This window comes from Heterodontus francisci, chromosome 8, assembly GCF_036365525.1.
Source record: "Heterodontus francisci isolate sHetFra1 chromosome 8, sHetFra1.hap1, whole genome shotgun sequence".
Lineage (NCBI taxonomy): Eukaryota > Metazoa > Chordata > Chondrichthyes > Heterodontiformes > Heterodontidae > Heterodontus > Heterodontus francisci.
In genome coordinates, this window is record NC_090378.1 from 114,105,065 (window position 1) to 114,128,931 (window position 23,867).

Genomic DNA, 23,867 nt, shown 5'->3' on the forward strand with positions numbered 1-23,867 from the left:
AAACGAATGTAGCTGTGCATTTATTGCTCATTTTTGCTGATTATACTGTGTAGTGTAAAGGTGTTGGGGGGGGTGGGGGCAGTTGCATTTAGCACCAAGAGAACTGATGCAATTGTGAAAGGGTTTCTACAATGTAAAAAGGTGTAAATCATGGACTAATTTCACTAACTTCAGTAGATGACACTATTAACATTTAATTTTCATAATTAAAACCTTTAGATTCCTGTAAGGAATAGACATGTGAGTTACATTGCAGGGGAGAGGAAATGGGATTTTGGCCAACTGTGGCCAGATTAGCAGGTGTTTAATGAATGTTAGGGTCTTAATAAAAATGTTTTATACAACTTCACCTCATCTTGTCAGTGTACCAGACTTTGGTCTGCTGGGCTCAAGTTTTATGCAGAGTCTCCACATGGAGACTGTGCAGAACAGGTTCATTGCCTTTAATAGTGCTGCCTTCCTTATCCCGAAAACACTCGACCTATTTTCATGGGTCTACAGTACTATCAGGATAGAGGATCTTGGGCTTGTTAACATTACACTGTTGGGAGTAGGATCTCTCTGTTGATGAACTCAGCTGAAAATGACCCAAGTATGTAATACTGTTTAGCTTGCTATAGATTGATTGAAAATCTTCTGTTCAGCTTGGGGCACTGACATCTTTAGTGCTTTTATAAAGAAAGAAATAACTTGTATTTATATAGTGCCTGTTATGACCAAGGTGGGAGGAGTGCACTGATAATTCAGTCCTACTTCTCCACGGGTCACAGCATATCGATAAATTTTCCCACTTATCGAAAACAGCCAATCAGATTCTTATTTTGGCCCCAGAATAAAGCACACCAACCAGGTTTCTTTAATCAACAACAAATTAACTATTTATTATAAAACCAATAATGAAGTAAATCTATATACGAATTGAGATATTACAGCTCCTTAATTTTCCTAACCCTCAAGCACGCGCGCACACACACACATCCAAGAAAAACGGTTAACCAGGGAAAAAAAAGGATTTTGGTTTATAGCTGTTTCATAGGACTGAAAGGAGTAATAAAGTAACCTAGTCTGTCATGAGCTGGGAGGAAGTCTTTCGGTTTGGCGAGGCATCCCAAAGTCGAATACTTGGATGCCACTAGAAGTCTTTCCTGGCGAGGTTGGTGAGCAGTCTGTGATGGGTAGGCGCTCAAGGAAATTCAACTGCAGCAGGCTTCACATAGGTCTTCCATCAGGGGTGTAGCAACAGATGATCTTGGGTCTTAGAGCAGCAGTATAGCAGTAGAAGATTTCTTCAGATTTCAGGATTTCTTAAAACACACAAGGCAACAGGCACCACACTTAATGCAGGGATCCTTCAGAGACAGGAGGCAATAGGAATCTGCCACATTTGAAATACAGGGTTTCTTCTCGAGATGCAGCATTCTTTTACAGAGAGGCAATACTTTTCTGGTTCTTTTTCTGATCTCCAGGCAGGTCAGAATCCAATTTAAGAATGCCTGCTTTTTGTCTAAGCTTACTGGCTTTTTAAAGTTCCAAACTGAAATCACAACCTTCCTGAAACAGGTCACATGTCTAGTCATAAATGCTCTCTTGTTACTCAAAAAGTAGCCCTGAGGTCAAACCCCTTTGATGATTTTCTTCAAATTACCCACTTTCCTGTCCTTTTTACAAGTTCAGCTCCTGTTGAACTTCCTTTCAAAGCATCCATAAAGTTTAGCTGTTTGCAGGTGTAACAATGTCCACTGAAAATCCTTTTTCAGTTGTTAAAGACATAGAATCTTAAGTTTTAATTAAAAAAAACAGTCTTTGTAACACGCGCTTCATGACCTCAGGGTGGCCCAAAGCACTTTACAGCCAATGATGTACTTTTGAAATGTAGTCACTGTTGTAGTGTACTTCAAGTTGAGGGAGCTTATCACCTGTGTGGGTGTCTAACAGGTCTACGATTTTGCTGTCTGGATAAGGGAGTTGGTGTTAGCAGTGTGAATGAAGGAATTTGGTGGACTGGCATGGTTTGCTGCAATCAGAGCTGCAGCATTTTAATCTGGCTAAACTGGCTTTAGTTATGTCAAAAGGAGGAGTGTGGTATTGTGTTGACACAATGATCGAGGTATTGGTTGTCAGTTCAATGCACTGTACACATTCTCCACCTTTCTTGGAAATGTTAGGAGTGACATCACCTTCAAACGCATTTAAACACGTGGAACTGAATTTATTTGCAAGAACAGCAAAGGTCAAAATATCTAAGTGGTTACATGTTCTGAAATACAGCCAGTGGTAAGTTACTGACTGGAAAACACAAAAGTGTACATTTTTAGAGTCTGGTACAATTATAGGAGGAGACTTACCTTTTTGTATTTTTCGCTGGGTAACAAATGCCACGATATTGTAATTTGACCTTATTGGATCAAAAATGATCGCATGTGTTTCTTTTACCAGAGCAATATTTGAGCAGCTGCATATCAGCACAGCCAAGTGATCTTTCAAGATAAGATGAGAATTTATATAGAACCTTATTGCATGCTTGGAGCATTCCGAGCACATCATATCTGAAGAATTATCTTGAAGCCCTTACACTGGTATGTAGGTGAAAGGTATATGATAGGTTGGGGGAGGTGAAAGAGGTGCTGGAGATTGCCTGTTGTCAAGGTGCATAAAGCATTATACTCTGGAATGGAGGCGCATAGCTCTTGGATGCTTCATTGACAGCTTTGTAAATGAGTATTCTATGCAATACTTTTTGTTTCAAAGTTGTGTGTAGATTTGATCAATCTTGCAGATAACTAAATAAGTAAGCACTCATTTACTCCCGCATTGCTACCTTTGTCCATGTGTAGTGTATAGTTGGGAGCGAAGAGAGAATCAGGTTGCCTATACCTGCTGCAAAGTGTGAAATGTAATATATTTTTTGCAACTCTGTCCAGTGGAAAAAATACTTAACTGATGGCTTCAACCACCGCATGTTGGTCAGTGAGAGACCACTATTAGTGAAAACTTACTGAGGCATATAGAATAGGTGAGGCCAGATACAAAGCACGAGTTACACAGAGCAAAGTCCCATCTACTTTGCTCCAGTAATGATCCTTTAGTCTTGAACATTCCCCACACGTTGCAGAATTTTTGAGACTTGTGATTTAGTGATGGGTGTGGATTTGTGGCCCTTAGCAATTGGGTTAAGTTTATGTTGGGAACTTTGCAGCAAAAAACAGAGAATTGTATTCCATCACATGGGTTCTATTTGAACCTAGGTTCCAGGTGGAATAAGTTGTGGTCTAACCTCAGGTGTCGAATCTGTTGTCCTCAATCTGTGTGTATCCTGAGTCCTGCCAAACTGGCCCTAAAAGCCCAGGAAATTCAGCTCTATTTGCACTTATATTTATTTTTAGTTTGATCAGTTAGCATTTTGTGGGCCTTGAGATTTAGAAAGGGCAGCTCTTGGCATCATTGCCTCATTGGTGGAGAAATCCCAAGTCAGAACAGTGAATCAGAATCTTAAATCTGTTGGCACCAACAACCTGAGAGATATGCAGGGTAATGGGAATGTGGATTTGATCACTATAGGTGGCTCCATGATGTGTGTGCACCAAAGACAAAAGGCTTGGACGCTCCTGTTTTTAACCCACCATATCTAATTCATTCATATCTTACACTTAGAGCATCTGCAGCCACTACATCTCTCACTAGTATCTCTTGAGTGGAATGATGTACAGTGCACGACTAGATTTATGTGCCGCAAAATCCCTCGTTGGTGTGCCAATCAGATTTCAGCTGTCAACGCAATATAATTTATCTGGAGCCCACAACATCACTATCATTAATTGATGCCTCCGAAATACCACTGATTATTTTTGACCAAATTTCATAACATAAATGAACATTGCAGATCCATTAAATAAAAAGGAATCTTAAGTTTGGGATTGGCGGTTTGAAATGCAACCAAATCAGAACCAGAAAATCAGTGTTGCTAATTTTCTTTGCCTTGCTTTTGTTTTAGGTGAGCTGACCAGCTGTGGAGCAGCAAATCTAACAAGGTGTCCCTGTTAAAACCAGGACTGATGCAGAGTCAGAATACGAGGCGAGGTATAGTGGTGCTGCTTTATAGAACCAGTCGGTCAGATTTAGTACCTTCAATTCTCCAAATCAGTGTTGTGGGTAATTTGGAAGTCATGTCATTAATGCAATGTGGCTGAAGAGATCATTTTGATCATGTGTCCAAAGAACTGATATAAAGAAATATTTACATTTATATAACACCTTTCACGACTACAGGACATCCCAAAGCGCTTTGTAGCTAATGAAGTACTTTTGAAGTGTAGTCACTGTTGTAATGTAGGACATCTGTTTGTGATGTTGTTTGAGGGATAAATATTGGCAAGGAGACCAGGAATAACTCCCCTGCTCCTCTTAAAAATAGTGCTCAGTACTGCATGGGGGTGTTGGCCTTGATTTTTGTGCTCAAGTCCTGAAGTGGGGCTTGAACCCACATCCTTCTGACTCCGAGGCAAGAGTGCTACCCACTGACCTGAAGCTGACACTACAGCAGTGATCTCTGAACTTCAGTTTCAAATTGATGCATGATTGCCAGGGACTAAGGGTTTACCAGCCAGACATTGTTCTCTCCTCATTCCCCTCCCAGTGGTGTCTATTCTTGCTGGGGTATGGTTTGCTTGGATGTCACTGACAGTCAGTTTCCTCGTCAAACCACTCTTTGTGTGTTAGCGCAGACAACATGTGTCAGAAGAGGCCACTCAATAGCGGAGTGGATGGGGGTCAAGTCTGGCTTACACATCCAAAAATAAATTCATGTTTCAGCAACCAGCGGTGTGAAGCTATTGAATGTGGTGATACCATTTCCAAGCAGCTTTGCAAACTTGTAAACTATCGCCCCATCTCCAACCTCCCGTTTCTCTCCAAAGTCCATGAATGTGTTGTTGCCTCCCAAATCTCTGCCTATCTTTTCTGGAACTCCATGTTTGAACCCCTCCAATCAGGTTCCGCCCTTGCCAAACGGCTCTTATCAAAGTCACAAATGACATCCTATGTGATTATGACAAAGGTAAACTATCCTTCTTTGTCCTTCTTGACCTGTCTGCAGCCTTTGACACGACTGACCACACCATCCTCCTCTACTATGATTCAGCTTGGTGGGACTGCCCTCGTTTGGTTCCATTTTATTTGTTTGGTTGTAACCAGAGGATCGCCTGCAGTGGCTTCTCTTTCTGTTCCTGCACAGTTACCTCTGGTGTCCCCCAAGGATCTACCCTTGGCCCCCTCCTATTTCTCATCTACATGCTGCCCTTGACAACAACATCCGAAAGCACCATGTTAGTTTTCACATATATGCTGATGGCACCAAGCTGTACCTCACCAGCACCTCTCTTGACTCCTGCACTGTTGCTAAATTATCAGACTGTTTGTCTGATATCTGGTACTGGGTGAGCAGAAATTTCCTCCATTTAAATCTTGGGAAGACTGAAGCCATTGTCTCCGGTACAAAATCCGTTCCTTATCAACCGACTCCATTCCTTTCGCTGACTCAGCTGTCTGAGGCTCCACCGGACTGTTCGCAACCTTGGTGTCTTTTGAGCCAGAGATGAGCATGTAACCATATATCTGCAATATCTCTATGACCGCCTATTTCCATCTCTCTCACATCACTGGTCTCCATCCGTGCCTTATCTGATCTGCTGCTGAAACCCACATCCATGCCTGTTTTTTAAACCTCTAGACTTGACTATTCCAATGCGCTCCTGGTTGGCCTCCCACATTCTTCCCTCCATAAACTTAAGGTCACCCAAAACTCCGTTCCACTCAAGTCCTGTTCACCCATCAACCCTGTGCTCGTTGACCTACAGTGGCTCCTGGTTCAGTAATGCCTGTATTTTAAAAATCTCATCCTTGTTTGCAAATCTCCCCATAGTCTCGTCCCTCCCTTTCTGTCTAATTTTCTACAGCTCCACAACCATCAGATATTGGTACACATCTAATATCTAGCCTCTTGAGCATTTCCACTTTTAATTGCTGCACCATTGGTGGCTGTGCCCTCAGCTGGCTCGGCCTTTACCTCTGGAGTACGCTCCCTAAACCTGTCCGTCTCTCTACCTCACTTTCCTCCTTTAAAACACCACTCAAAGCCTCCCTCTGACCAAGACTTTGGTCATCTTCCCTAATATCTATTGCCTTATGTGGCTTGGTGTCCAATTTTGCTTCATAACCCTTCTGAAAAGTGTCTAGGGACCTTTTTTATTCCATTAAGGGCATAATATAAATACAGGTTGTAGTTTCAAAGGTGTATCAAGTAAATGCAAGGCAGCAGCATAATCTGTGGTGAAACTTCTGAGACATCTGTCAACAACTCTTAGTATGAATTTCAAGAATAATAAACATTGTACAGACTGGAAAGTTGCAGATTTGATGAGCTATGTGAGCTGAGTAGGGACTACAAAGTCCTGGACTTCCGAGTTCAAAGATTAGCCTGGGTTCAGCAGAAATGGACATGCTAGCCTGTTTTTCAAAAAGGTAGGAGTACTATTACTGAATGGTTGTTGGGAAATGGAACAATGTCACCTCTGAGTTTGTGGCTGAGGCTCACTGGAGCATTACAGAAGGTGCTTTATTGTGGATCTAACCACACGCTATCTGATCTGGGAGCGCATGAAGTTGATGGGTATTTGTAATGGTCAGGGTTCCCTGCACAGTGCTGACATCATTCACCTCAATGGGCATAACATTCACACAGAAGAAAGTCAGGTAACACAGTGACTGCTTTAATGCTAAAACCAAAGAATTGTAATCAGAAATTAACAGGGCCAAATTGTCCCCAGCAGCTCTGGTTTGAAGACCAGGCAAAACAAATTCAGAGGTCTATCATCTTGGGAGTTTTGATTGGCATGGCCGATTGAGTGTAGACGCCCAGGATGCCATGAAAACTCCTTAGCTCTGCACTCCAACAAAGCCCTGCTCACACTGGTTAAGCCTACTCAACAGAATCGTTCCGAATAACAGTGCATTTAATCTACTGCGTTGTCTAGGTAGAAGGATCCCCAATCGCACAAACTTATTAATGTAAAGATAAAACCCCATCCTCTAAATTAAAATGGACAAGATTGGGGAGGGGAAAGAGGAGTTAATATGCAAAATGGTAGGTTAGAACTTATAAAATGTTTGAAAGGTAGTAGCTGTAACTCGGTCTTCTCTTGTGTTTTAGATTTGGCCTCAGCATGGGATACAGTCAACCAGACCAAAGCTGCTGTAAGTATCTCAAAAGATTTTAGTTGTTGCAATTCACAGTGTCCCCAAATAGTGTGAACGGAACTGGTGTCCAACAGGGTGTTTCTTTGGAGTTCCTGTTCTGCATTGTACTGGATGCTCCTTTGAAGTAGGTTTCATGCAACTGAGATTGCATCAGAATGTCCCTCTTCACCTTGGTGATAGCCATTGAAAATGGAATTTGTTTCTTTTGGTTGAGACAAAAATTGGGCAAATAACTGAAATATTTGTTCTGATGGAAGTGTTACAGTTAGTAACTATTGGTCATTATTTTGGAAATTAACCTTTCGACTCTCAGCTATAGCTGGAAAATTCTAGCTTTTTAAATGTGTTCAACGCACATCTTTGATATTGAAATAAACCAATGTTTGTATAATAAAGCTACTGTGGTGTCGGTTTTGTAATCTTATCTCTACAGCTATGAGTAGCGTTTTAGATTAAACGCATCTATTCTGTCCCATCTTTTTAACCAATCTGTTTTCTTCCCTGATTTTATTTCCATTTGCTATACTGATTCTACATACTGCAAAGTTTGTCTTGTTTAAAACATTTGCCTTTCTGTGGTTCACTGTCTGATTTGGAGGTGGGAACTGAATTTTGCACATTGGTCTGTGGTTTCAAGGACTTGGTTTTCAGTCAGTCCCGAGAAATTTGAAGATTGACAATATTCAAGCGTGATGTAATTTAATCCTTGACCTAATTTTGTCATGTCACATGACGACCTGCTACAGGGCAGCAGGTAAAGTTTTAGACATCCTGTGAGCAGTCACGCTAAAGAATCTGGGTGTTAGTTATGACTGATTTCAGTCTGCCTTCCATCCTGCCCATATACACGGTGCCCATCTTAGCTTGTCACAAGTGATGTTCTATGTGACTGCACCCATGGTGTGATGCTATTCCTTATCTCCCTGACCTCTATTTAACATGGCCGTTCTTCTTTCTTGCTTCTCCTATCTGGTGTTTCTCTTCTATATTACTTCCCGCAACTGTTTCTGCCCCCTTTTCTCACCCAGGCAGTTTTTTTCCTGCAAATGGCTTCTCTTCTAGTGCTTCTAAGTCACCTCTAGTGTGCCCCAATTTTCCATGCTTGGCCCACTCCTATTTGTGAACCATTAAAAAAAAATATTTGTTCTTGAGATATGAGCCTTGCTGGCAAGGCCTACATCTATTGCCCATCCCTAATTGATGTTGAGAAGGTGGTGGTGAGCTGTCTTCTTGAACAGCTGCAGTCCATCTCGTGTCGGTACATCCACAGTGCTGTTAGGGAGGAAGTTCCAGCATTTTGACCCAGCAACAGTAAAGGAACAGCGATGTAGTTCCAAGGCAGGATGGTGTGTGACTTGCTTCATCCCCACTACCATTAAAGTCTGATTCATGGCTCTTTTCACCTTCAGACTTGATTATTTTATTCAGTGCTCTCTTTGCTGCCTCCCAAATTCCTCGCTCCAAGCTCCTTCATACACTGAACTCTATCGTAGTCCTGCTCGCCTATCACTCCCTGTCATTACTTACCTCCCATTGGCTGCCCTTCCCTTGGCGCTTCAGTTTCAAAATTCCTATCTATATATCAGTCCATAGTCCTGTTCCCCTTTGCCTTTCCAACCTCTTTCTGTCCTCCATCCCAGGTCACGCCCTCTGCTCTTCTAGTAGTGCTCTGCTAAGCATTCTCAGCTCAATCTGCCCCACTTCTGGCAGCAGAGCTGTCAGTTGTCTCGTCCCTGCACTCTGGAATCTCCCTAATGTCACCTACCCCCACCCCACCAAAAAACAAATCTTCCAGACACCCTCAAAATTTAGCCCTTTGACTGCCCTTATGTCACCTAATTTCCCTCTGATTCTTGCTCAGGTCCGTCTGAGGAAGTTTTGCTACAGGAAAGGTACTATTTTAATGCAAGTTGTTGTGTTTGACTTGTTTATTTTTCTTTCACCCTAAGTTGCGGCATATAGAGAACAGGCTGGAAGCTGTGCCCACCAGCACTGCAGTGATAGACACGGTGATGGATACTAAGAAGACTTTGAGCAGTGCTACCAGAAAAATAAGTAGGAAGGGTAAGTGGAGGGGCAACAAAAGAAAACGTTGCTGAACTTGCAGAAACAGTAGCTGTTTATCTTGTGTAGGCCAGCATAAAGGCCTGCTTGGGTCTGCAAAAAAAAAAACCCAACCCAAGCCCGACAGAACCACATCGGACCTGAGCCTGACCGAGCCCGAGTCCTTCCATTTTTCACTGTTGCCGATCTACGCAAGCTTAAAATGACTGTAACAAAACCACTTTTCTAGTCCAAAAATTACATTAACAGTGGAGCCACTTACCTGTGATAGAGTGTGTCCAACCCGGCCCGACCTGAGCCCGAATGCCAGACCTGGAAGTGCGGCCTGACCCGAACCCGACACATGTCGTTGGGTCCCATTGGGTTCGGGTCGGGTAGCAGGCCTTTAGGCCAGCATTGATCAATAGATTCAGTGAAAATAACAAATAATGGAGCAGACCTTGAGCAAATAAACAAGTCTGATAAATTTATGCTCTTTATCAGGTTAGTTAGTGAATCAGCATGCAGCGACGTTTCGCAATGTTTTAGCATTTGAGAAACAGATTGAGGCTATGAAATGTCTCCCTTCTCTAAGTCATGGAGTTTTTTAGGTATGTCTTAGTGGGCAATGTCAGCTCTCCATTCCCTTACCTAAGTGGCCAGTCTGTAGGTGTGGACGGTGAGCGGCAAGCAATTATTTACTATGAGTTGTAACCACTTTTTCTAAAATAATAACTTAAATATACAAATCAAAATTAAGGGTCTTGGAAAATATATCCTACATTATTACAAATGGTTGTAGATGTGCCACTGCGATATTTAGTTCTTTTTTATGTTTTCTTTTTCATAATGGCCCTCCAAATGTTTGCCTTTCATTGGCTAAGGTAGTGCTGAAAATTGCCTTGAATCTCCATGACGGTATCCTCACTGTCATTGCTAATGTGGGTGCTGGATCTCAAACAGACAGAGAAACATTACTGGCAATTGGCTTCAGATTAACAATCTATTTTTTAACCATGTTCACCACAGACAAATGAGTTAATGCTGTCAGGCTTTGGCAAAATATTGCATAAAGGTAGCACAAGCCCATTTTCCCCGTCCGAGGAACTGAACCAGTCGTAGCATTATTTTTTATTTTATTTTTATTTAGAGATACAGCACTGAAACAGGCCCTTCGGACCACCGAATCCGTGCTGACCAGCAACCACCCATTTATACTAACCTTACAGTAATCCCATATTCCCTACCACCTACCTAAACTAGGGGCAATTTACAGTGGCCAATTTATCTATCCCCTGCAAGTCTTTGGCTGTGGGAGGAAACCGGAGTACCCTGCGAAAACCTACACGGTCACAGGGAGAACTTGCAAACTGCGCACAGGCAGTACCCAGAATTGAACCCGGGTCCCTGGAGCTGTGAGGCTGCGGTGCTAACCACTGCGCCGCCCAGATATGAGGTACCATGTGTATTCATATCTAGTATTCACTTGCACAAGACAAATCGTCGACTTTCAAGTTCCAAAAGAAAATCTATGACCTATGTACAAGAACCAGTGATTCGTTGAATTACATAGAATATACAGCACAGAAACAGGCCATTCGACCCAGTCATTCCATGCTAGCATTTATGCTTCAGTCAAGCTTCCTCCCATCGAGCAAACTGAACTGTAAGTGACTTGAAATAACACCAAACATTTAAATCACAGAATGGTTACTGTACAGAAGGAGGCCATTCAGCCGATCAAGACCATGCTGACTCTCCAAGAGCAATTTAACTAATCCCGTTCTGCCTGCCTTTTCCCTGTAGCCCTGAACATTTTTTCTCTTCAGGCGCTTGTCCAATTCCCTTATGAAAGCCACAATTGAATCTGCCTCTGCCACAGTTTCGGGCAGTGCATTTGTTATGACTGGGAGACGTGCACTGTCTTTCCTGATGAGGTCAATCATATACTCCACTCTTTATCCCAGAATAAAATGCACCAACCAGGTTTCTTTAATAACCAAACAAAATTATCAGTTTATTACATAACAAGACTAATCCAGTAATTAAATGCCCAATAAATAAATACACACACACACCAGGTTAAAGAAAAAGAAGTTCTCTCTGCAGAGTTCTTTTACAAAAAATAAAATAAAAATACTTTGGCCAAATACTTGCTAATTCTTAAAGAAAAAGGATGAGATATGTTGTGTCCCAAAAATGACATACAGTCTGGCGTCCGAATATACGGAGGATCTTTTCTGGAGCAGTTCTATTCAGGCGGCGTTGAACATAGAACATAGAACAGTACAGGCCCTTCGGCCCACGATGTTGTGCCGACCCTTTAACCTACTCTAAGATCAAAGTACCTACATACCCTTCATTCTACTATCATCCATGTACCTATCCAAGAGTCGCTTAAATGTCCCTAATGTATCTGCTTCTACTACCACTGCTGGCAGTGCATTCCACGCACCCACCACTCTCTGTGTAAAGAACCTACCTCTGACATCTCCCCTAAACCTTCCTCCAATCACCTTAAAATTATGCCCCCTGGTCATAGCCCTTTTCGCCCTGGGGAAAAGTCTCTGGCTATCCACTCTATCTATACCTCTCATCATCTTGTACACCTCTATCAAGTCACCTCTCATCCTTCTTCGCTCCAATGAAAAAAGCCCTAGCTCCCTCAACCTTTCTTCATAAGACATGCCCTCCAGTCCAGGCAGCATCCTGGTAAATCTCCTCTGCACCCTCTCTAAAGCTTCCACATCCTTCGTATAATGAGGCGACCAGAACTGAACACAATATTCCGTGTGGTCTAACCAGGGCTTTATAGAGCTGCAGCATAACCTCGCGGCTCTTAAACTCAATCCTCCTGTTAATGAAAGCCAACACACCATACGCCTTCTTAACAACCCTATCAACTTGGGTGGCAACTTTGAGGGATCTATGGACGTGGACCCCAAGATCCCTCTGTTCCTCCACACTGCCAAGGATTCTGTCTTTAAGTCTGTATTCTGCATTCAAATTCGACCTTCCAAAATGAATCACCACACTTTTCCAGGTTGAACTCCATCTGCCACTTCTCAGCCCAGCTCTGCATCCTGTCAATGCCCCGTTGAAACCTACAACAGCCCTCCACACTATCCGCAACTCCAGCAACCTTCGTGTCATCGGCAAACTTACTAACCCAGCCTTCCACTTCCTCATCCAAGTCATTTATAAAAATCACAAAGGGCAGAGGTCCCAGAACAGATCCCTGCGGAACACACTGGTCACCGAGCTCCAGGCTGAATACTTTCCATCTACTACCACCCTCTGTCTTCTATGGGCCAGCCAATTCTGTATCCAGACAGCCAAATTTCCTTGTATCCCATGCCTCCTTACTTTCTGAATGAGCCTACCATGGGGAACCTTATCAAACGCCTTGCTAAAATCCATATACACCACATCCACTGCTCTTCCTTCATCAATGTGTTTTGTCACATCCTCAAAGAATTCAATAAGGCTTGTGAGGCATGACCTGCCCCTCACAAAGCCATGCTGACTATCTCTAATTAAACTATGCTTTTCCAAATAATCGTAAATCCTGTCTCTCAGAATCCTCTCCAATAATTTGCCCACCACCGACGTAAGACTGACTGGTCTGTAATTCCCAGGGTTATCCCTATTCCCTTTCTTGAACAAGGGAATAACATTTGCCACCCTCCAATCATCTGGTACTACTCCAGTGGACAGTGAGGACGCAAAGATCATCGCCAAAGGCGCGACAATCTCTTCCGTCGCTTCCCGTAATAACCTTGGGTATATCCCGTCTGGCCCCGGGGACTTATCTATCCTCGTGTCTTTCAAAATTTCCAGCACATCCTCCTCCTTAACATCAACCTGTTTGAGCATATCAGCCTGTTTCACGCTGTCCTCACAAACGACAAGGTCCCTCTCACTAGTGAATACTGAAGCAAAGTATTCATTAAGGACCTCCCCTACCTCCTCCGACTCCAGGCACAAATTCCCTCCACTATCCCTGATCGGCCCTACCCTCACTCTGGCCATCCTCTTGTTCCTCACATAAGTGTAGAACGCCTTGGGATTTTCCTTAATCCTACCCGCCAAGACTTTTTCATGTCCCCTTCTGGCTCTCCTAAGTCCATTCTTCAGTTCCTTCCTGGCTACCTTGTAACCCTCTAGGGCCCTTTCTGATCCTTGCTTCCTCAACCTTAAGTAAGCTTCCTTCTTCCTCTTGACTAGCTGTTCCACATCTCTTGTCATCCAAGGTTCCTTCACCCTACCATCCCTTCCTTGCCTCATCGGGACAAACCTATCCAGCAGTCGCAGCAAGTGCTCCCTAAACAACCTCCACATTTCTGTCGTGCATTTCCCTGAGAACCTCTGTTCCCAATTTAAGCTCCCCAGTTCCTGCCTAATAGCATTGTAATTCCCCCTCCCCCAATTAAATATTTTCCCATCCCGTCTGCTCCTATCCCTCTCCATGACTATAGTAAAGGTCAGGGAGTTGTGATCACTATCACCGAAATGCTCTCCCACCGAGAGATCTGCCACCTGGCCTGGTTCGTTGCCAAGCACCAAATCCAACATAGCCTCCCCTCTAGTCGGCCTATCTACATATTGAGTCAGGAAACCTTTCTGGACACACCTGACAAAAACTGCTCCATCCAAACTATTTGCACGAAGGAGGTTCCAATCAATATTAGGGAAGTTGAAGTCACCCATGACAACAACCCTGTTACTTCTGCACCTTTCCAAAATCTGCCTCCCAATCTGTTCCTCCGTGTCTCTGTTGCTGTTGCGGGGGGGGGGGGGGTCTATAGAAAACTCCCAATAAAGTGACTGCTCCTTTCCTGTTTCTGACTTCCACCCATACTGACTCAGTCGACAAACCCTCCTCGACGACCTCCCTTTCTGCAGCTGTGATACTATCCCTGATTAACAATGCCACTCCCCCACCTCTTTTACCTCTCTCCCTATTCCTTTTGAAACATCTAAACCCCGGAACATCCAACATCCATTCCTGCCCCTGTGATATCCAAGTCTCCGTAATGGCCACAACATCGTAGCTCCAAGTACTGATCCATGCTCTAAGTTCATCACCCTTATTCCTGACACTTCTTGCGTTAAAATAGACACACCTCAACCCATCATACTGGCTGCAACTTTGCCCTGTCAACTGTCTAACCTTCCTCACAGACTCTCTGCACTCTGTATCTGCCTGTTCAACAGCTACCCCATCCACTGATCCGCAGCTCCGGTTCCCATCCCCCTGCCAAACTAGTTTAAACCCTCCCGAAGAGTTCTAGCAAACCTCCTGCCCAGGATATTGGTGCCCCTCCAGTTCAGATGCAACCCGTCCTTCTTGTACAGGTCCCACCTTCCCCAGAAGGTATCCCAATGATCCACATATCTGAAACCCTCCCTCCTACACCAGTTCTGTAGCCACATGTTCAGCTGCACTCGCTCTCTGTTTCTAGCCTCACTAGCACGTGGCACCGGTAACAATCCTGAGATTACTACTCTGCTCGTCCTGCCTTTTAGCTTCCAACCGAACTCCCTATATTCGCTTTTCAGGTCCTCATCCCTTTTCCTAGCTATGTCATTGGTACCGATGTGTACCGCGACTTCTGGCTGCTCCCCCTCCCCCTTAAGAATCCTGTAGACTCGATCCGAGACATCCCTGACCCTGGCATCCGGGAAAAATTGACAGGCTTTCCAGGTGCTTCTCGGAGAAATGCGGCATCAGGGGTTATAGCTCTCACACACTGGATGCGTAGGGTTTTTTCAAAGAGGTAGAGAAAGAAGAGCTGGGTGTTTCCTTTCAGCAGGCGACAAACCCAACTGACTTCAAAACAGTCCGCACCCCAAATGAACCAAAACAATATCCCAAAAGGGAAACCTCCTGACCACCATTAATCTTGACATGTCATTTCTCTGTAAACATAGTGTCATAGAGTTATACAGCACAGAAACAGGCCCTTCGGCCCACCATGTCTGTGCTGGCCATCAAACCTATCTATCCTAATCCCATTTTCCAGCACTTGGCCCGTATCCTTGTATGCTATGGCATTTCAAGTGTTCATCTAAATACTTCTTAAATGTTGTGAGGGTTCCTGACTCTACCACCCCTTCAGGCAGTGTGTTCCAGATTCCAACCACCCTCTGGTTGAAAAAGTTTTTCCTCAAATCCCCTCTAAACTTTCTGCCCCTTACCTTAAATCTATGCCCTCTGGTTATTGACACCTCCGCGAAAGGAAAAAGTTTCTTCCTATCTATGCCCCTCATAATTTTGTATACCTCAATCAGGTCCCCCCTCAGCCTTCTGTGCTCTAAGGAAAACAACCCTCGCCTATCCAGTCTCTCTTCATAGCTGAAATGCTCCAGCCCAGGCAACATCTTGGTGAATCTCAAGAAATGCTGGAACCACTCAGCAGGTCTGACAGCATCTGTGAAAAGAGAAGCAGAGCTAACGTTTCGGGTCAGTGACCCTTCTTCGGAACTGACAAATATTAGAAAAGTCACAGGTTATAAGCAAGTGAGGTGGGGGTGGGGCAAGAGATAACAAAGGAGAAGGTCCAGATTGGACCAGGCCACATAGCTGACCAAAAGGTCACGGAGCAAAGGCAAACAATATGTTAATGGTGTGTTGAAAGACAAAGCATTAGTACAGATTAGGTGTTAATACACTGAATATTGAACTTGCTGCTGTTCAGTATTCAGTGTATTTACACCTAATCTGTACTAATGCTTTGTCTTTCAACATACCATTAGCATATTGTTTGCCTTTGCTCCGTGACCTTTTGGTCAGCTATGTGGCCTGGTCCAATCTGGACCTCCTTTGTTATCTCTTGCCCCACCCCCACCTCACTTGCTTATAACCTGTGACTTTTCTAATATTTGTCAGTTCCGAAGAAGGGTCACTGACCTGAATCGTTAACTCTGCTTCTCTTTTCACAGATGCTGCCAGACCTGCTGAGTGGTTCCAGCATTTCTTGTTTTTATTTCAGATTTCCAGCATCCGCAGTATTTTGCTTTTATCTTGGTGAATCTCCTCTGATCCCTCTCCAGTGCAATCACATCCTTCCTATGGTGTGGCGACCAGAACTGTACACAGTTCTCCAGCTGTGGCCTAACTTGCGTTTTATACAGCTCCATCATAACCTCCCTGCTCTTATATTCTATGCCTCAGCTAATAAAGGCATAGACATCTTCCTCTAGTCACCACGGTTTCTGTTGTTTATTGAGCTTAAGGCATGTGACATCCAGTAAATGTTTGTTTTCAAAACAGACCTCTGTGACCCTTGAAAAAAAACACATCCGTGGAATCTTTTCAGTTTTCTCAAATGAACCAATGTCCATAATTCTAAAATGAGTCCTCAAAAAAACAAACACTTTCATAACACATTCCAGATCTTAACCACTTGCTGAGTAAAAAAAACTTTTCTTCTTGTATTCAATGCTTGGATGCTGTAAACATTTAACCTCTAATTGAAATTTTAATGAATGCCTTGAACCTGGCCAGACGCTGGCCCATGCCCGTGTATCAGCAGTTTACAATAGAAAAACAAGTTGGCAGTATGTGCCAGTACTTTATCAAATGGGAAATGCTTGTCTATCATAGTGCTGTTGCAGACTTTTCACCACTGATGGTACTGTGGCTAAAGTTGTACAAGTCCATTCGTCAATACATGCCAATGCTGTCCTGGCCAGTCTCCCACCATGTACCTGCTGCCCATACCCTAACTGGTACCAAGTCCTGTTCACCCATCATCCCTGTGCTCACTGACCTATATTGGCTCCTGCTTTGGCGGTGCCTCTATTTTAAAATTCTCATTCTTGCTTTCAAATTCCTCCATTGCCTTTCCCCTCCCTACCTCCGTAACCTGTTCCTACCCTTTCCCATGGTCTCCCACATCTGGTTTATAGCTTTTTGTGTTCGTGCATGGAATTCAAGGAGACAAACAGGGGACAAGAATTATCTTTCCTCCTCTTGCTTACACAGGCTGACAGTAGTCTTTTAGTGCAACTTGTGTGGACTAACTGAATGTACCGATAGTGGTGAGGGGAACAAATGTGTGCTCCTTTTTCTTCTTAAACCTTATTTCTATTCCTGTCAGATGGAAGGTACCTGGAAGATTCTGTGGCAAGTGCTTCAGCTGTCAAGTCCAGCAGTCGCAGCAAATCGCGGAAGGACAAAACATCCCGGAGCCCACTGAGATCGACCACTCTAGAAAGCAACATTAAGAAGAGCAGTCGAGTGGAATTCAGAGATCCGTTAGCTGCAAATAGGTATGATCAGGAATCTATACTTACTGCCAATTATTTTCTGTTACAAATTCCCATATTCCTTTTCATAATGGAAATTGTCTGCATAAACTTGTCAGGTTGTAGCTACACTCTCGACAGTGAAAGCATTACTGACAGTAGGATGTGTATAGTGTGATTAGGTTACATAGGCAGTTTCTGTTATAATAATTTTTAAAGGGAATGTAAAAACAAAAGGGTGTATGACTCCAGTTATCCTTCAGCCTGTAATCCTACTTCACCTGGATTACATTTGATCTTGACTTTGCATGTTCACTGCCCTGGGAGATCGACGACTGGTATAGCTAAGTTAGTAAAACTGAGGATGGTGAAGTATTTAGATCATTGATCAGCTCATCAGAAGTATCGAGGTTTTATAAATAGGGGCATTGAGTATAAAAACAGAAGAAATGCTAAACTGTCACAAATCATTGGTTAGGCTGCAATTAGACTGTTGTATCCAGTTTTGGGAACCCTAATTCAGGAAGGATTTCAAGGCTGTGCAGAGAATGCAGAAAATGTTCACTTTCATAATATTAGGAATGAGAAACTAAAGTTATCAAGAGAGACTAGAGAAACTATGATTCCTTTCATTGGAACAGCGGTTAAGAGATCTCAAAATCACGAGGGGTTTTGATGAGGTAAATTAAGAAATGTTTCCACTAGTTGGTGAGTTAGTAGAAGGTTAATTCAAGGTAAATTTGGAAGTCACCAAATGAACTAAGGGACAGGCCAGAAAAATTATATATGCAGAGGATTTCCCTACTAGGAATGGTGGTGGAAGCAGTGTCCGTAATAGCTTTTAAAAGGGAATTGGATAAATACTTGGGAAAAAGAATTTTTAAAAGGTACGGGGAGAGTGAAAGGAATGGGCCAAAGTGGGTAGCTCCTTCGTAGAGTCAGCATGTGCAGTGCCTGAATGGCTGTCCTCTCTGCCTATGATTCTGTAACACTTGTGTAATGTCCATCCCTATGTTGGTGCTGAAACATGAACTCACATAGGCAAGTTGTTGCTATCTGCAAGATTTGTCCTTTTCAGTCTCCAGTTGATTCATTGGTTGGTCCAGTGACTCACGCTAGGCTGTAAAATTGATCTCTATATGGGGTCTCACCGTAATGGGGGGGTACTATAAATCCATTGTGTGCATTGCAACTCACAGTTCTATTGAATGTTTTTATTGTAGTAATACATGTTGAGGCCTTGGTTTGTAATATAAATTAACTGTTACAATACCCAAATTTAAGCAAACCAGTGTAGATAACCATTCCAGATGAATAGAACAACAAACTTAAGTTTTTTAAGTACGATGGAAACAGATGTTGCATCAAAAAGTTGATTCAATTTTTTGCATGTAGGTGGCACATTTTGGCTGCACACTGCCCAGGGTAATTACTTTAACATACTGACTACTCATGGTAGGAACAGACGTCAGCCTAATGTATCTGCTCAAGTCACGGAAATTACTTTGGCTAGGATAAGGGCATAAATTGAGAACGGAAAGAAAAATTCAATAAGGTTAACCAAGCAAGATCTTCCCTTTTAAAATCTCTGCTGTCTATTAATTATATTTTTCTTCACTAGATGTTCTATTCTCTCTTTTAGTGGGGATTCCATTATTTTTCCTACCAGTGATGTTAAGCTGACAGGTTTATAATTTCCTGGGCATCTTCTGTCCCCCTTCTTTAATATAGGAATTAGGTTAGTTATCCGCCAGAGCTCTGGCACTATACCTTTTTCTAATGAAGTATTAAATAAGTGTAGTAATGCCTCTGCTATCTCTTCCCTAGATTCTTTTGAAATGCGTGGATGCAATCCATCTGGAGCAGGGGTTTTATCCTCTTTGACTTTGAATAGTTTATTCAGTACATCCCCTTTTTTAAATTTTAAGTGCACTTATTAATCGTCACATCGTTCAATGCTGTATCTCACTGGTAAATACTGAACAGAAATAATTATTTAATATTTCTGCCATCTCTATCATTACCTGTGGTATCATCCTGTCTATCCCTTAATGATCCTATTCCCATTCCAGCCTTCTGTTTTTTTTATTGATGTACTGTAAAATATTTTATTTTGTTTTATGTTCCTTGGTAATTTAATTTCATAGTTCCTCTTTGCCGCTCTAATTGTTTTTTTGACTTCTCTCCTAATCACTTGGTATTCCCTGTTACCACTCCTCTACTGTCCACATACTTAATGTATGTCTCTTTCCTAACCTTCAATTATTCCCTTATGTCTTTATTTTCCATGGAGCCTCACCAATATTATAGTTTTTTCTTTCCTTCTGGTGGAATATATTTTTCCTGCACTCTTGAACACTGTTTTAAATGTTTCCCATAATTTTGCCCATTTTATTTTCCCAAGTTCTGTTCTTAGCCTCTCAAAATCAAATTTTCTCCAATCTATTAATCTGGTTTTCTTAATACTTGTGTTCTTCTCCATTGTCATAAAACATATTATATTCACTGTTGCCTAGATGTTCCCCTACTTTTACTTTGCTTATCTGCTCTGGTTTATTCCCCATTACTAAATTACCCCAATAGTGAATCTTCTCTTGGGATTTTTACATATTGGGTTAAAAAGGAATCTTGTACGCATTGTAGGAACTCCATTCCCTTCTCCCCTTTACCTAACTCTTCTGTCCAATTAATATCGGGGTAGTTGAACTCACCCATTATTCTATGTTTTTTTACTCAATTCCCTAATATGTCTGTATATTTCTTCCTCTGTGTTGTCTCTGCTAACTGAGCTATTATAAAGCTATGTCCCAGTGACTCTGTCATTTCATATTTATCTCATTATTCCAGGAACTGCTGTGGATTTCAGCATTGGGGCCCAAATGATTCTTCCAAATATTCTTGGTTTAAAAAGCCCACGCCTTTCCTTAAAACAAAAGCAAAATGCTGGAAATCTGAAATAAAAACTGAAAATGCTCTGTATCTGCTTTAAACCTGTTACATCTCTAACTTTTTTCAGTTCTGGTAAAAGGTCATCGACCTGAAATATCAACTCTGTTTTTCTGTCCGTAGATGCTGCCAGACCTGCTGAGTATTTTCCGCATTTTCTGTTTTAATTCTACTTCTTTCCTTTCCTGGCTGAAAGAATAGAATTGCAACGGGAACTGGAGGGCCCATCATCTCCCCCTTGCCAAGCGATTTTGTCGGGGATGGGATAGGCCCAGAGGCCAATTGAGGTCCTTAGGTGGTCTATTAAAGGCCTCTTTCCCCCTACCGCTGGGATTTAACCAGTGGTGGGGGGGTGCCTCTGCCACATGGGGAGAGTGTCCAGTAATACGAGGTGCCCTCCTTGGGGTGGGGGGAGGGGGTGTCCCTTTTCCGTGGGCAATCTGTGTATCATGGAGGACACCAATTGGGACAAACTCCACCTCCCTGGACCCTCCTCCTCCTGCACTACATGTCCATGCCCCCATCCCGCCTTGTCAGGGCCTTCTGGACCGGCCCCGGCAACCCCGCCTCACTTACCTGAGTACTGGGTCCAAGGCTTCTTCAGTACCAGCAGTGGACACCGCTCCCGGTGCCGTTGCCGAATCTGCTGAGCTGTTGGCCCTATGATTGGCTGGCAGCTCTTGGCCGTAGGATCCTCATTTTTAATGGGATGGGGATTGGCACCGGCTCTTAAGTGCTGGAACAATGCAAGATTGCGCTGGGGGTGGTTTGGACTGAGGCAGGTTTCCCCTGCTTTTTGACCTGGTGTTGAGCACCCTGCCAGCACCACAAAATCCAGCCCCACTAGGGTTGGTGAGCATGCAGGAAAGGAGAGAATCATCCATAGGTCTCTCTGTGGTCACTCCCCAATGATCCCAGCTGGGTAGCATGTATGTGTGGAGTGGCCTAGCATTGAGCAGCCTGGTGATGCTCAGTCCCTGTTCATTTACAAAAAATATCCTCACTTAGCTGAGCTGCTGGTAGCTGCTGCTGCCAATGGAACCCAAGGTTGAGTTCATCTTGGGAATGGAAAATAGAGAAAATCAGTTTGAAAATTAGAGGAGGGAAGTCTTTTTGCAGGGAGCAGATTGTTTAAAATAGAAAAAACTTGCATTTATATAGGATCTTTCATGTTTTCTAAGCACCCCAAAGTGTTCTACAGCTAATGATTTACTGTTGACATGCAGTCACTGCTATGTAGGCAGATGCTATTAGCTTCCATTCTTGCTGTTCTTGGTCACTACTGAAAATCTTTTCCTGAAAAAGTCCTTCAGTTTCCTGTACTTGATATAAAGAGTAGATAGAAGGATGAGTAATATTAATCTGTCTGTTTCGTTATCAGGCAAGTGGATGTTAGAGTCCCAACCTATCTGACTGCTAGCCAGCTGGAAGCTCAGCGTCTCCTTTCTGAACTGAACGCCAATGAAGTGCGAGGGAAGGAGAGTGAAATCAGTCACATGATATACGAGCGAGACAACCGGAATTACCACTGTTTGGATAACGAGAGCACACGCTCGACAGCAGTGGATGACACGGAGGTGAAATATCTCAACGACCGCTCAGCACTTGACGCCTTGCACAACTCTGATGCACTTTACAAAACTTTAGGCCGAGGTGCACTGGGCCAGAAAGGCAGCACCGCCAAAGGCCCACACGCTAAGCTCGTGAGCTACGAGTCTGATGCAAAGAGCGATCGGCCTTCTGAGCTGTCCTCACCGAGTTCCACGTCGGAGTCGATGATGCAGAAACTGGAGATGATGCGCAGGAAACAACATGATGACAAGCTTGAGAAACTGAAGGAGCGGATCAGGAAGCAACGGGAGCAGTCGGAGGAATCTGCCGAGAGGGACCGGCTGCTGAACTTCTCTGAGCTGCCTGCAGCTCCCACCGTAGACACTGCAGCTCCCACTACCAAAGTGCGAAAGGTTACTGCAGCACCACCTGCTCCATCGTACAAAGGTATGACTGCCGGGTGTACACTTTGTGTCCTTTCCACCTCCCTTTATAGTTAATTTCTGGCTGCTCCAAGGTATAGGCCAGCCTTGGGCATGTGAGTGGAAAGTCAGGCTTGCTTTCAGGATTCTGCCAGTGTGTCTCCCAGCAATTACAGGGGGGACCCTTGCTACTTACCTATAAAGAAAGACTTATATATATTTAGCGCCTTTCACAACCTCAGCCATCCCAAAGTGCTTTACAGCCGGTGAAGTACTTTTGAAGTATAGTCACTGTTGTACCGTAGGAAACTTGGCAGCCAAATTATGTGCAACAAGCTCCCAAAAACAGCAATGTGATCATGACCAGATAATCTATCTTTAAAGATGTTTGTGGATTAAGTATTGGCTAAGACACCAGGAAGAGCATTAGAGAGGATGCAGTAAAAAATCACAAGAATATGATTTTGAGGAACTTGAGTCACATGGATAGATTTGAAAAGCTGGGGCTGTTCTCCTTGGAGGAAAGAAGTTTAAGAGGAGATTTGATAAAGGTGTTCAAAATCTTGAAGGATCTGGACAGAGTAGATAGGGAGAAACTGTTCCCAGTGGCGGAAGGATCCAGAGCTAGAGGGCACCGATTTCAGGTGATTGGCAAAAGAAGCAACAGTGCATGAGGAAAAACTTTTTTATGCGGCGAGTGGTTAGGAACATAGGTTCAGGATTGGTATTTAGAAATCTGTCAATCTCTACTTTAAGCATACTCAATGACTGAGCTTTCACAGCCCTCTGGGGTAGAGAATTCCAAAGATTCACAACCTCTGAGTAAAGAAATTTCTTCTCAACTCAGTCCTAAGTGGCTTCCACCTTATTTTAAAATTGTGTCCCCAGATCCAGAATGCACTGCCTGAGAGTGTGGGGAAGATTCAATCAAGGCCTTCAAAAGAGAATTGGATATTTATCTGAAAAGATTTTCAGGGCTGTAGTGAAAAGGTGGGGAGTGGGATTAAGTGAGTTGTTCTTGCAGAGAGCCAACACAGACACGATGGGCCAAATGGCCTCCTTCTGTGCTGTAGCCATTCTGTGATTATATGAAAACTCCCCTGCTCTTCGAGTAGTGTTACAGGATCTTTTGCATCTATCTCAGAGGGCAGATGGCACCTCAGTATAATGTCTCATTCAAAAGCCGGCACCTCTAACACTGCAGCACTCCCTCAGTACAGCACCAGAATGCTGGCCTCTCTTATGGGGTCAAGTCTCGAGAGTGGAACATGAACTCACAACCTTCTGACCCAGCCAAGGCTGACACTGTGGTCAGGTGCGAGACCTCCGCACAGTACTTCCACAGAATGATTGTTAGAATTAGAAGTGCGCTGTGCGTTGGCAACAGTTGGTGCACATTTG

At 43.4% G+C, this 23,867-nt stretch overlaps 1 protein-coding gene across 4 annotated transcripts in view; it reads left to right on the plus strand.

The window, feature by feature from the left end:
• cep350 (centrosomal protein 350) overlaps positions 1-23,867 on the plus strand; it is a 223,134-nt gene that overhangs the window by 33,321 nt on the left and 165,946 nt on the right. For all 4 annotated transcript variants that reach the window (XM_068037945.1, XM_068037948.1, XM_068037946.1 and 1 more), the window contains exons 2-6: positions 3,992-4,077; positions 7,205-7,248; positions 9,201-9,315; positions 17,400-17,571; positions 21,875-22,491. In XM_068037945.1, coding sequence (XP_067894046.1) covers positions 4,053-4,077; positions 7,205-7,248; positions 9,201-9,315; positions 17,400-17,571; positions 21,875-22,491 — 973 coding nt within the window. In that variant the 5' untranslated portion in view covers positions 3,992-4,052. The remainder of the gene's footprint in view (positions 1-3,991; positions 4,078-7,204; positions 7,249-9,200; positions 9,316-17,399; positions 17,572-21,874; positions 22,492-23,867) is intronic.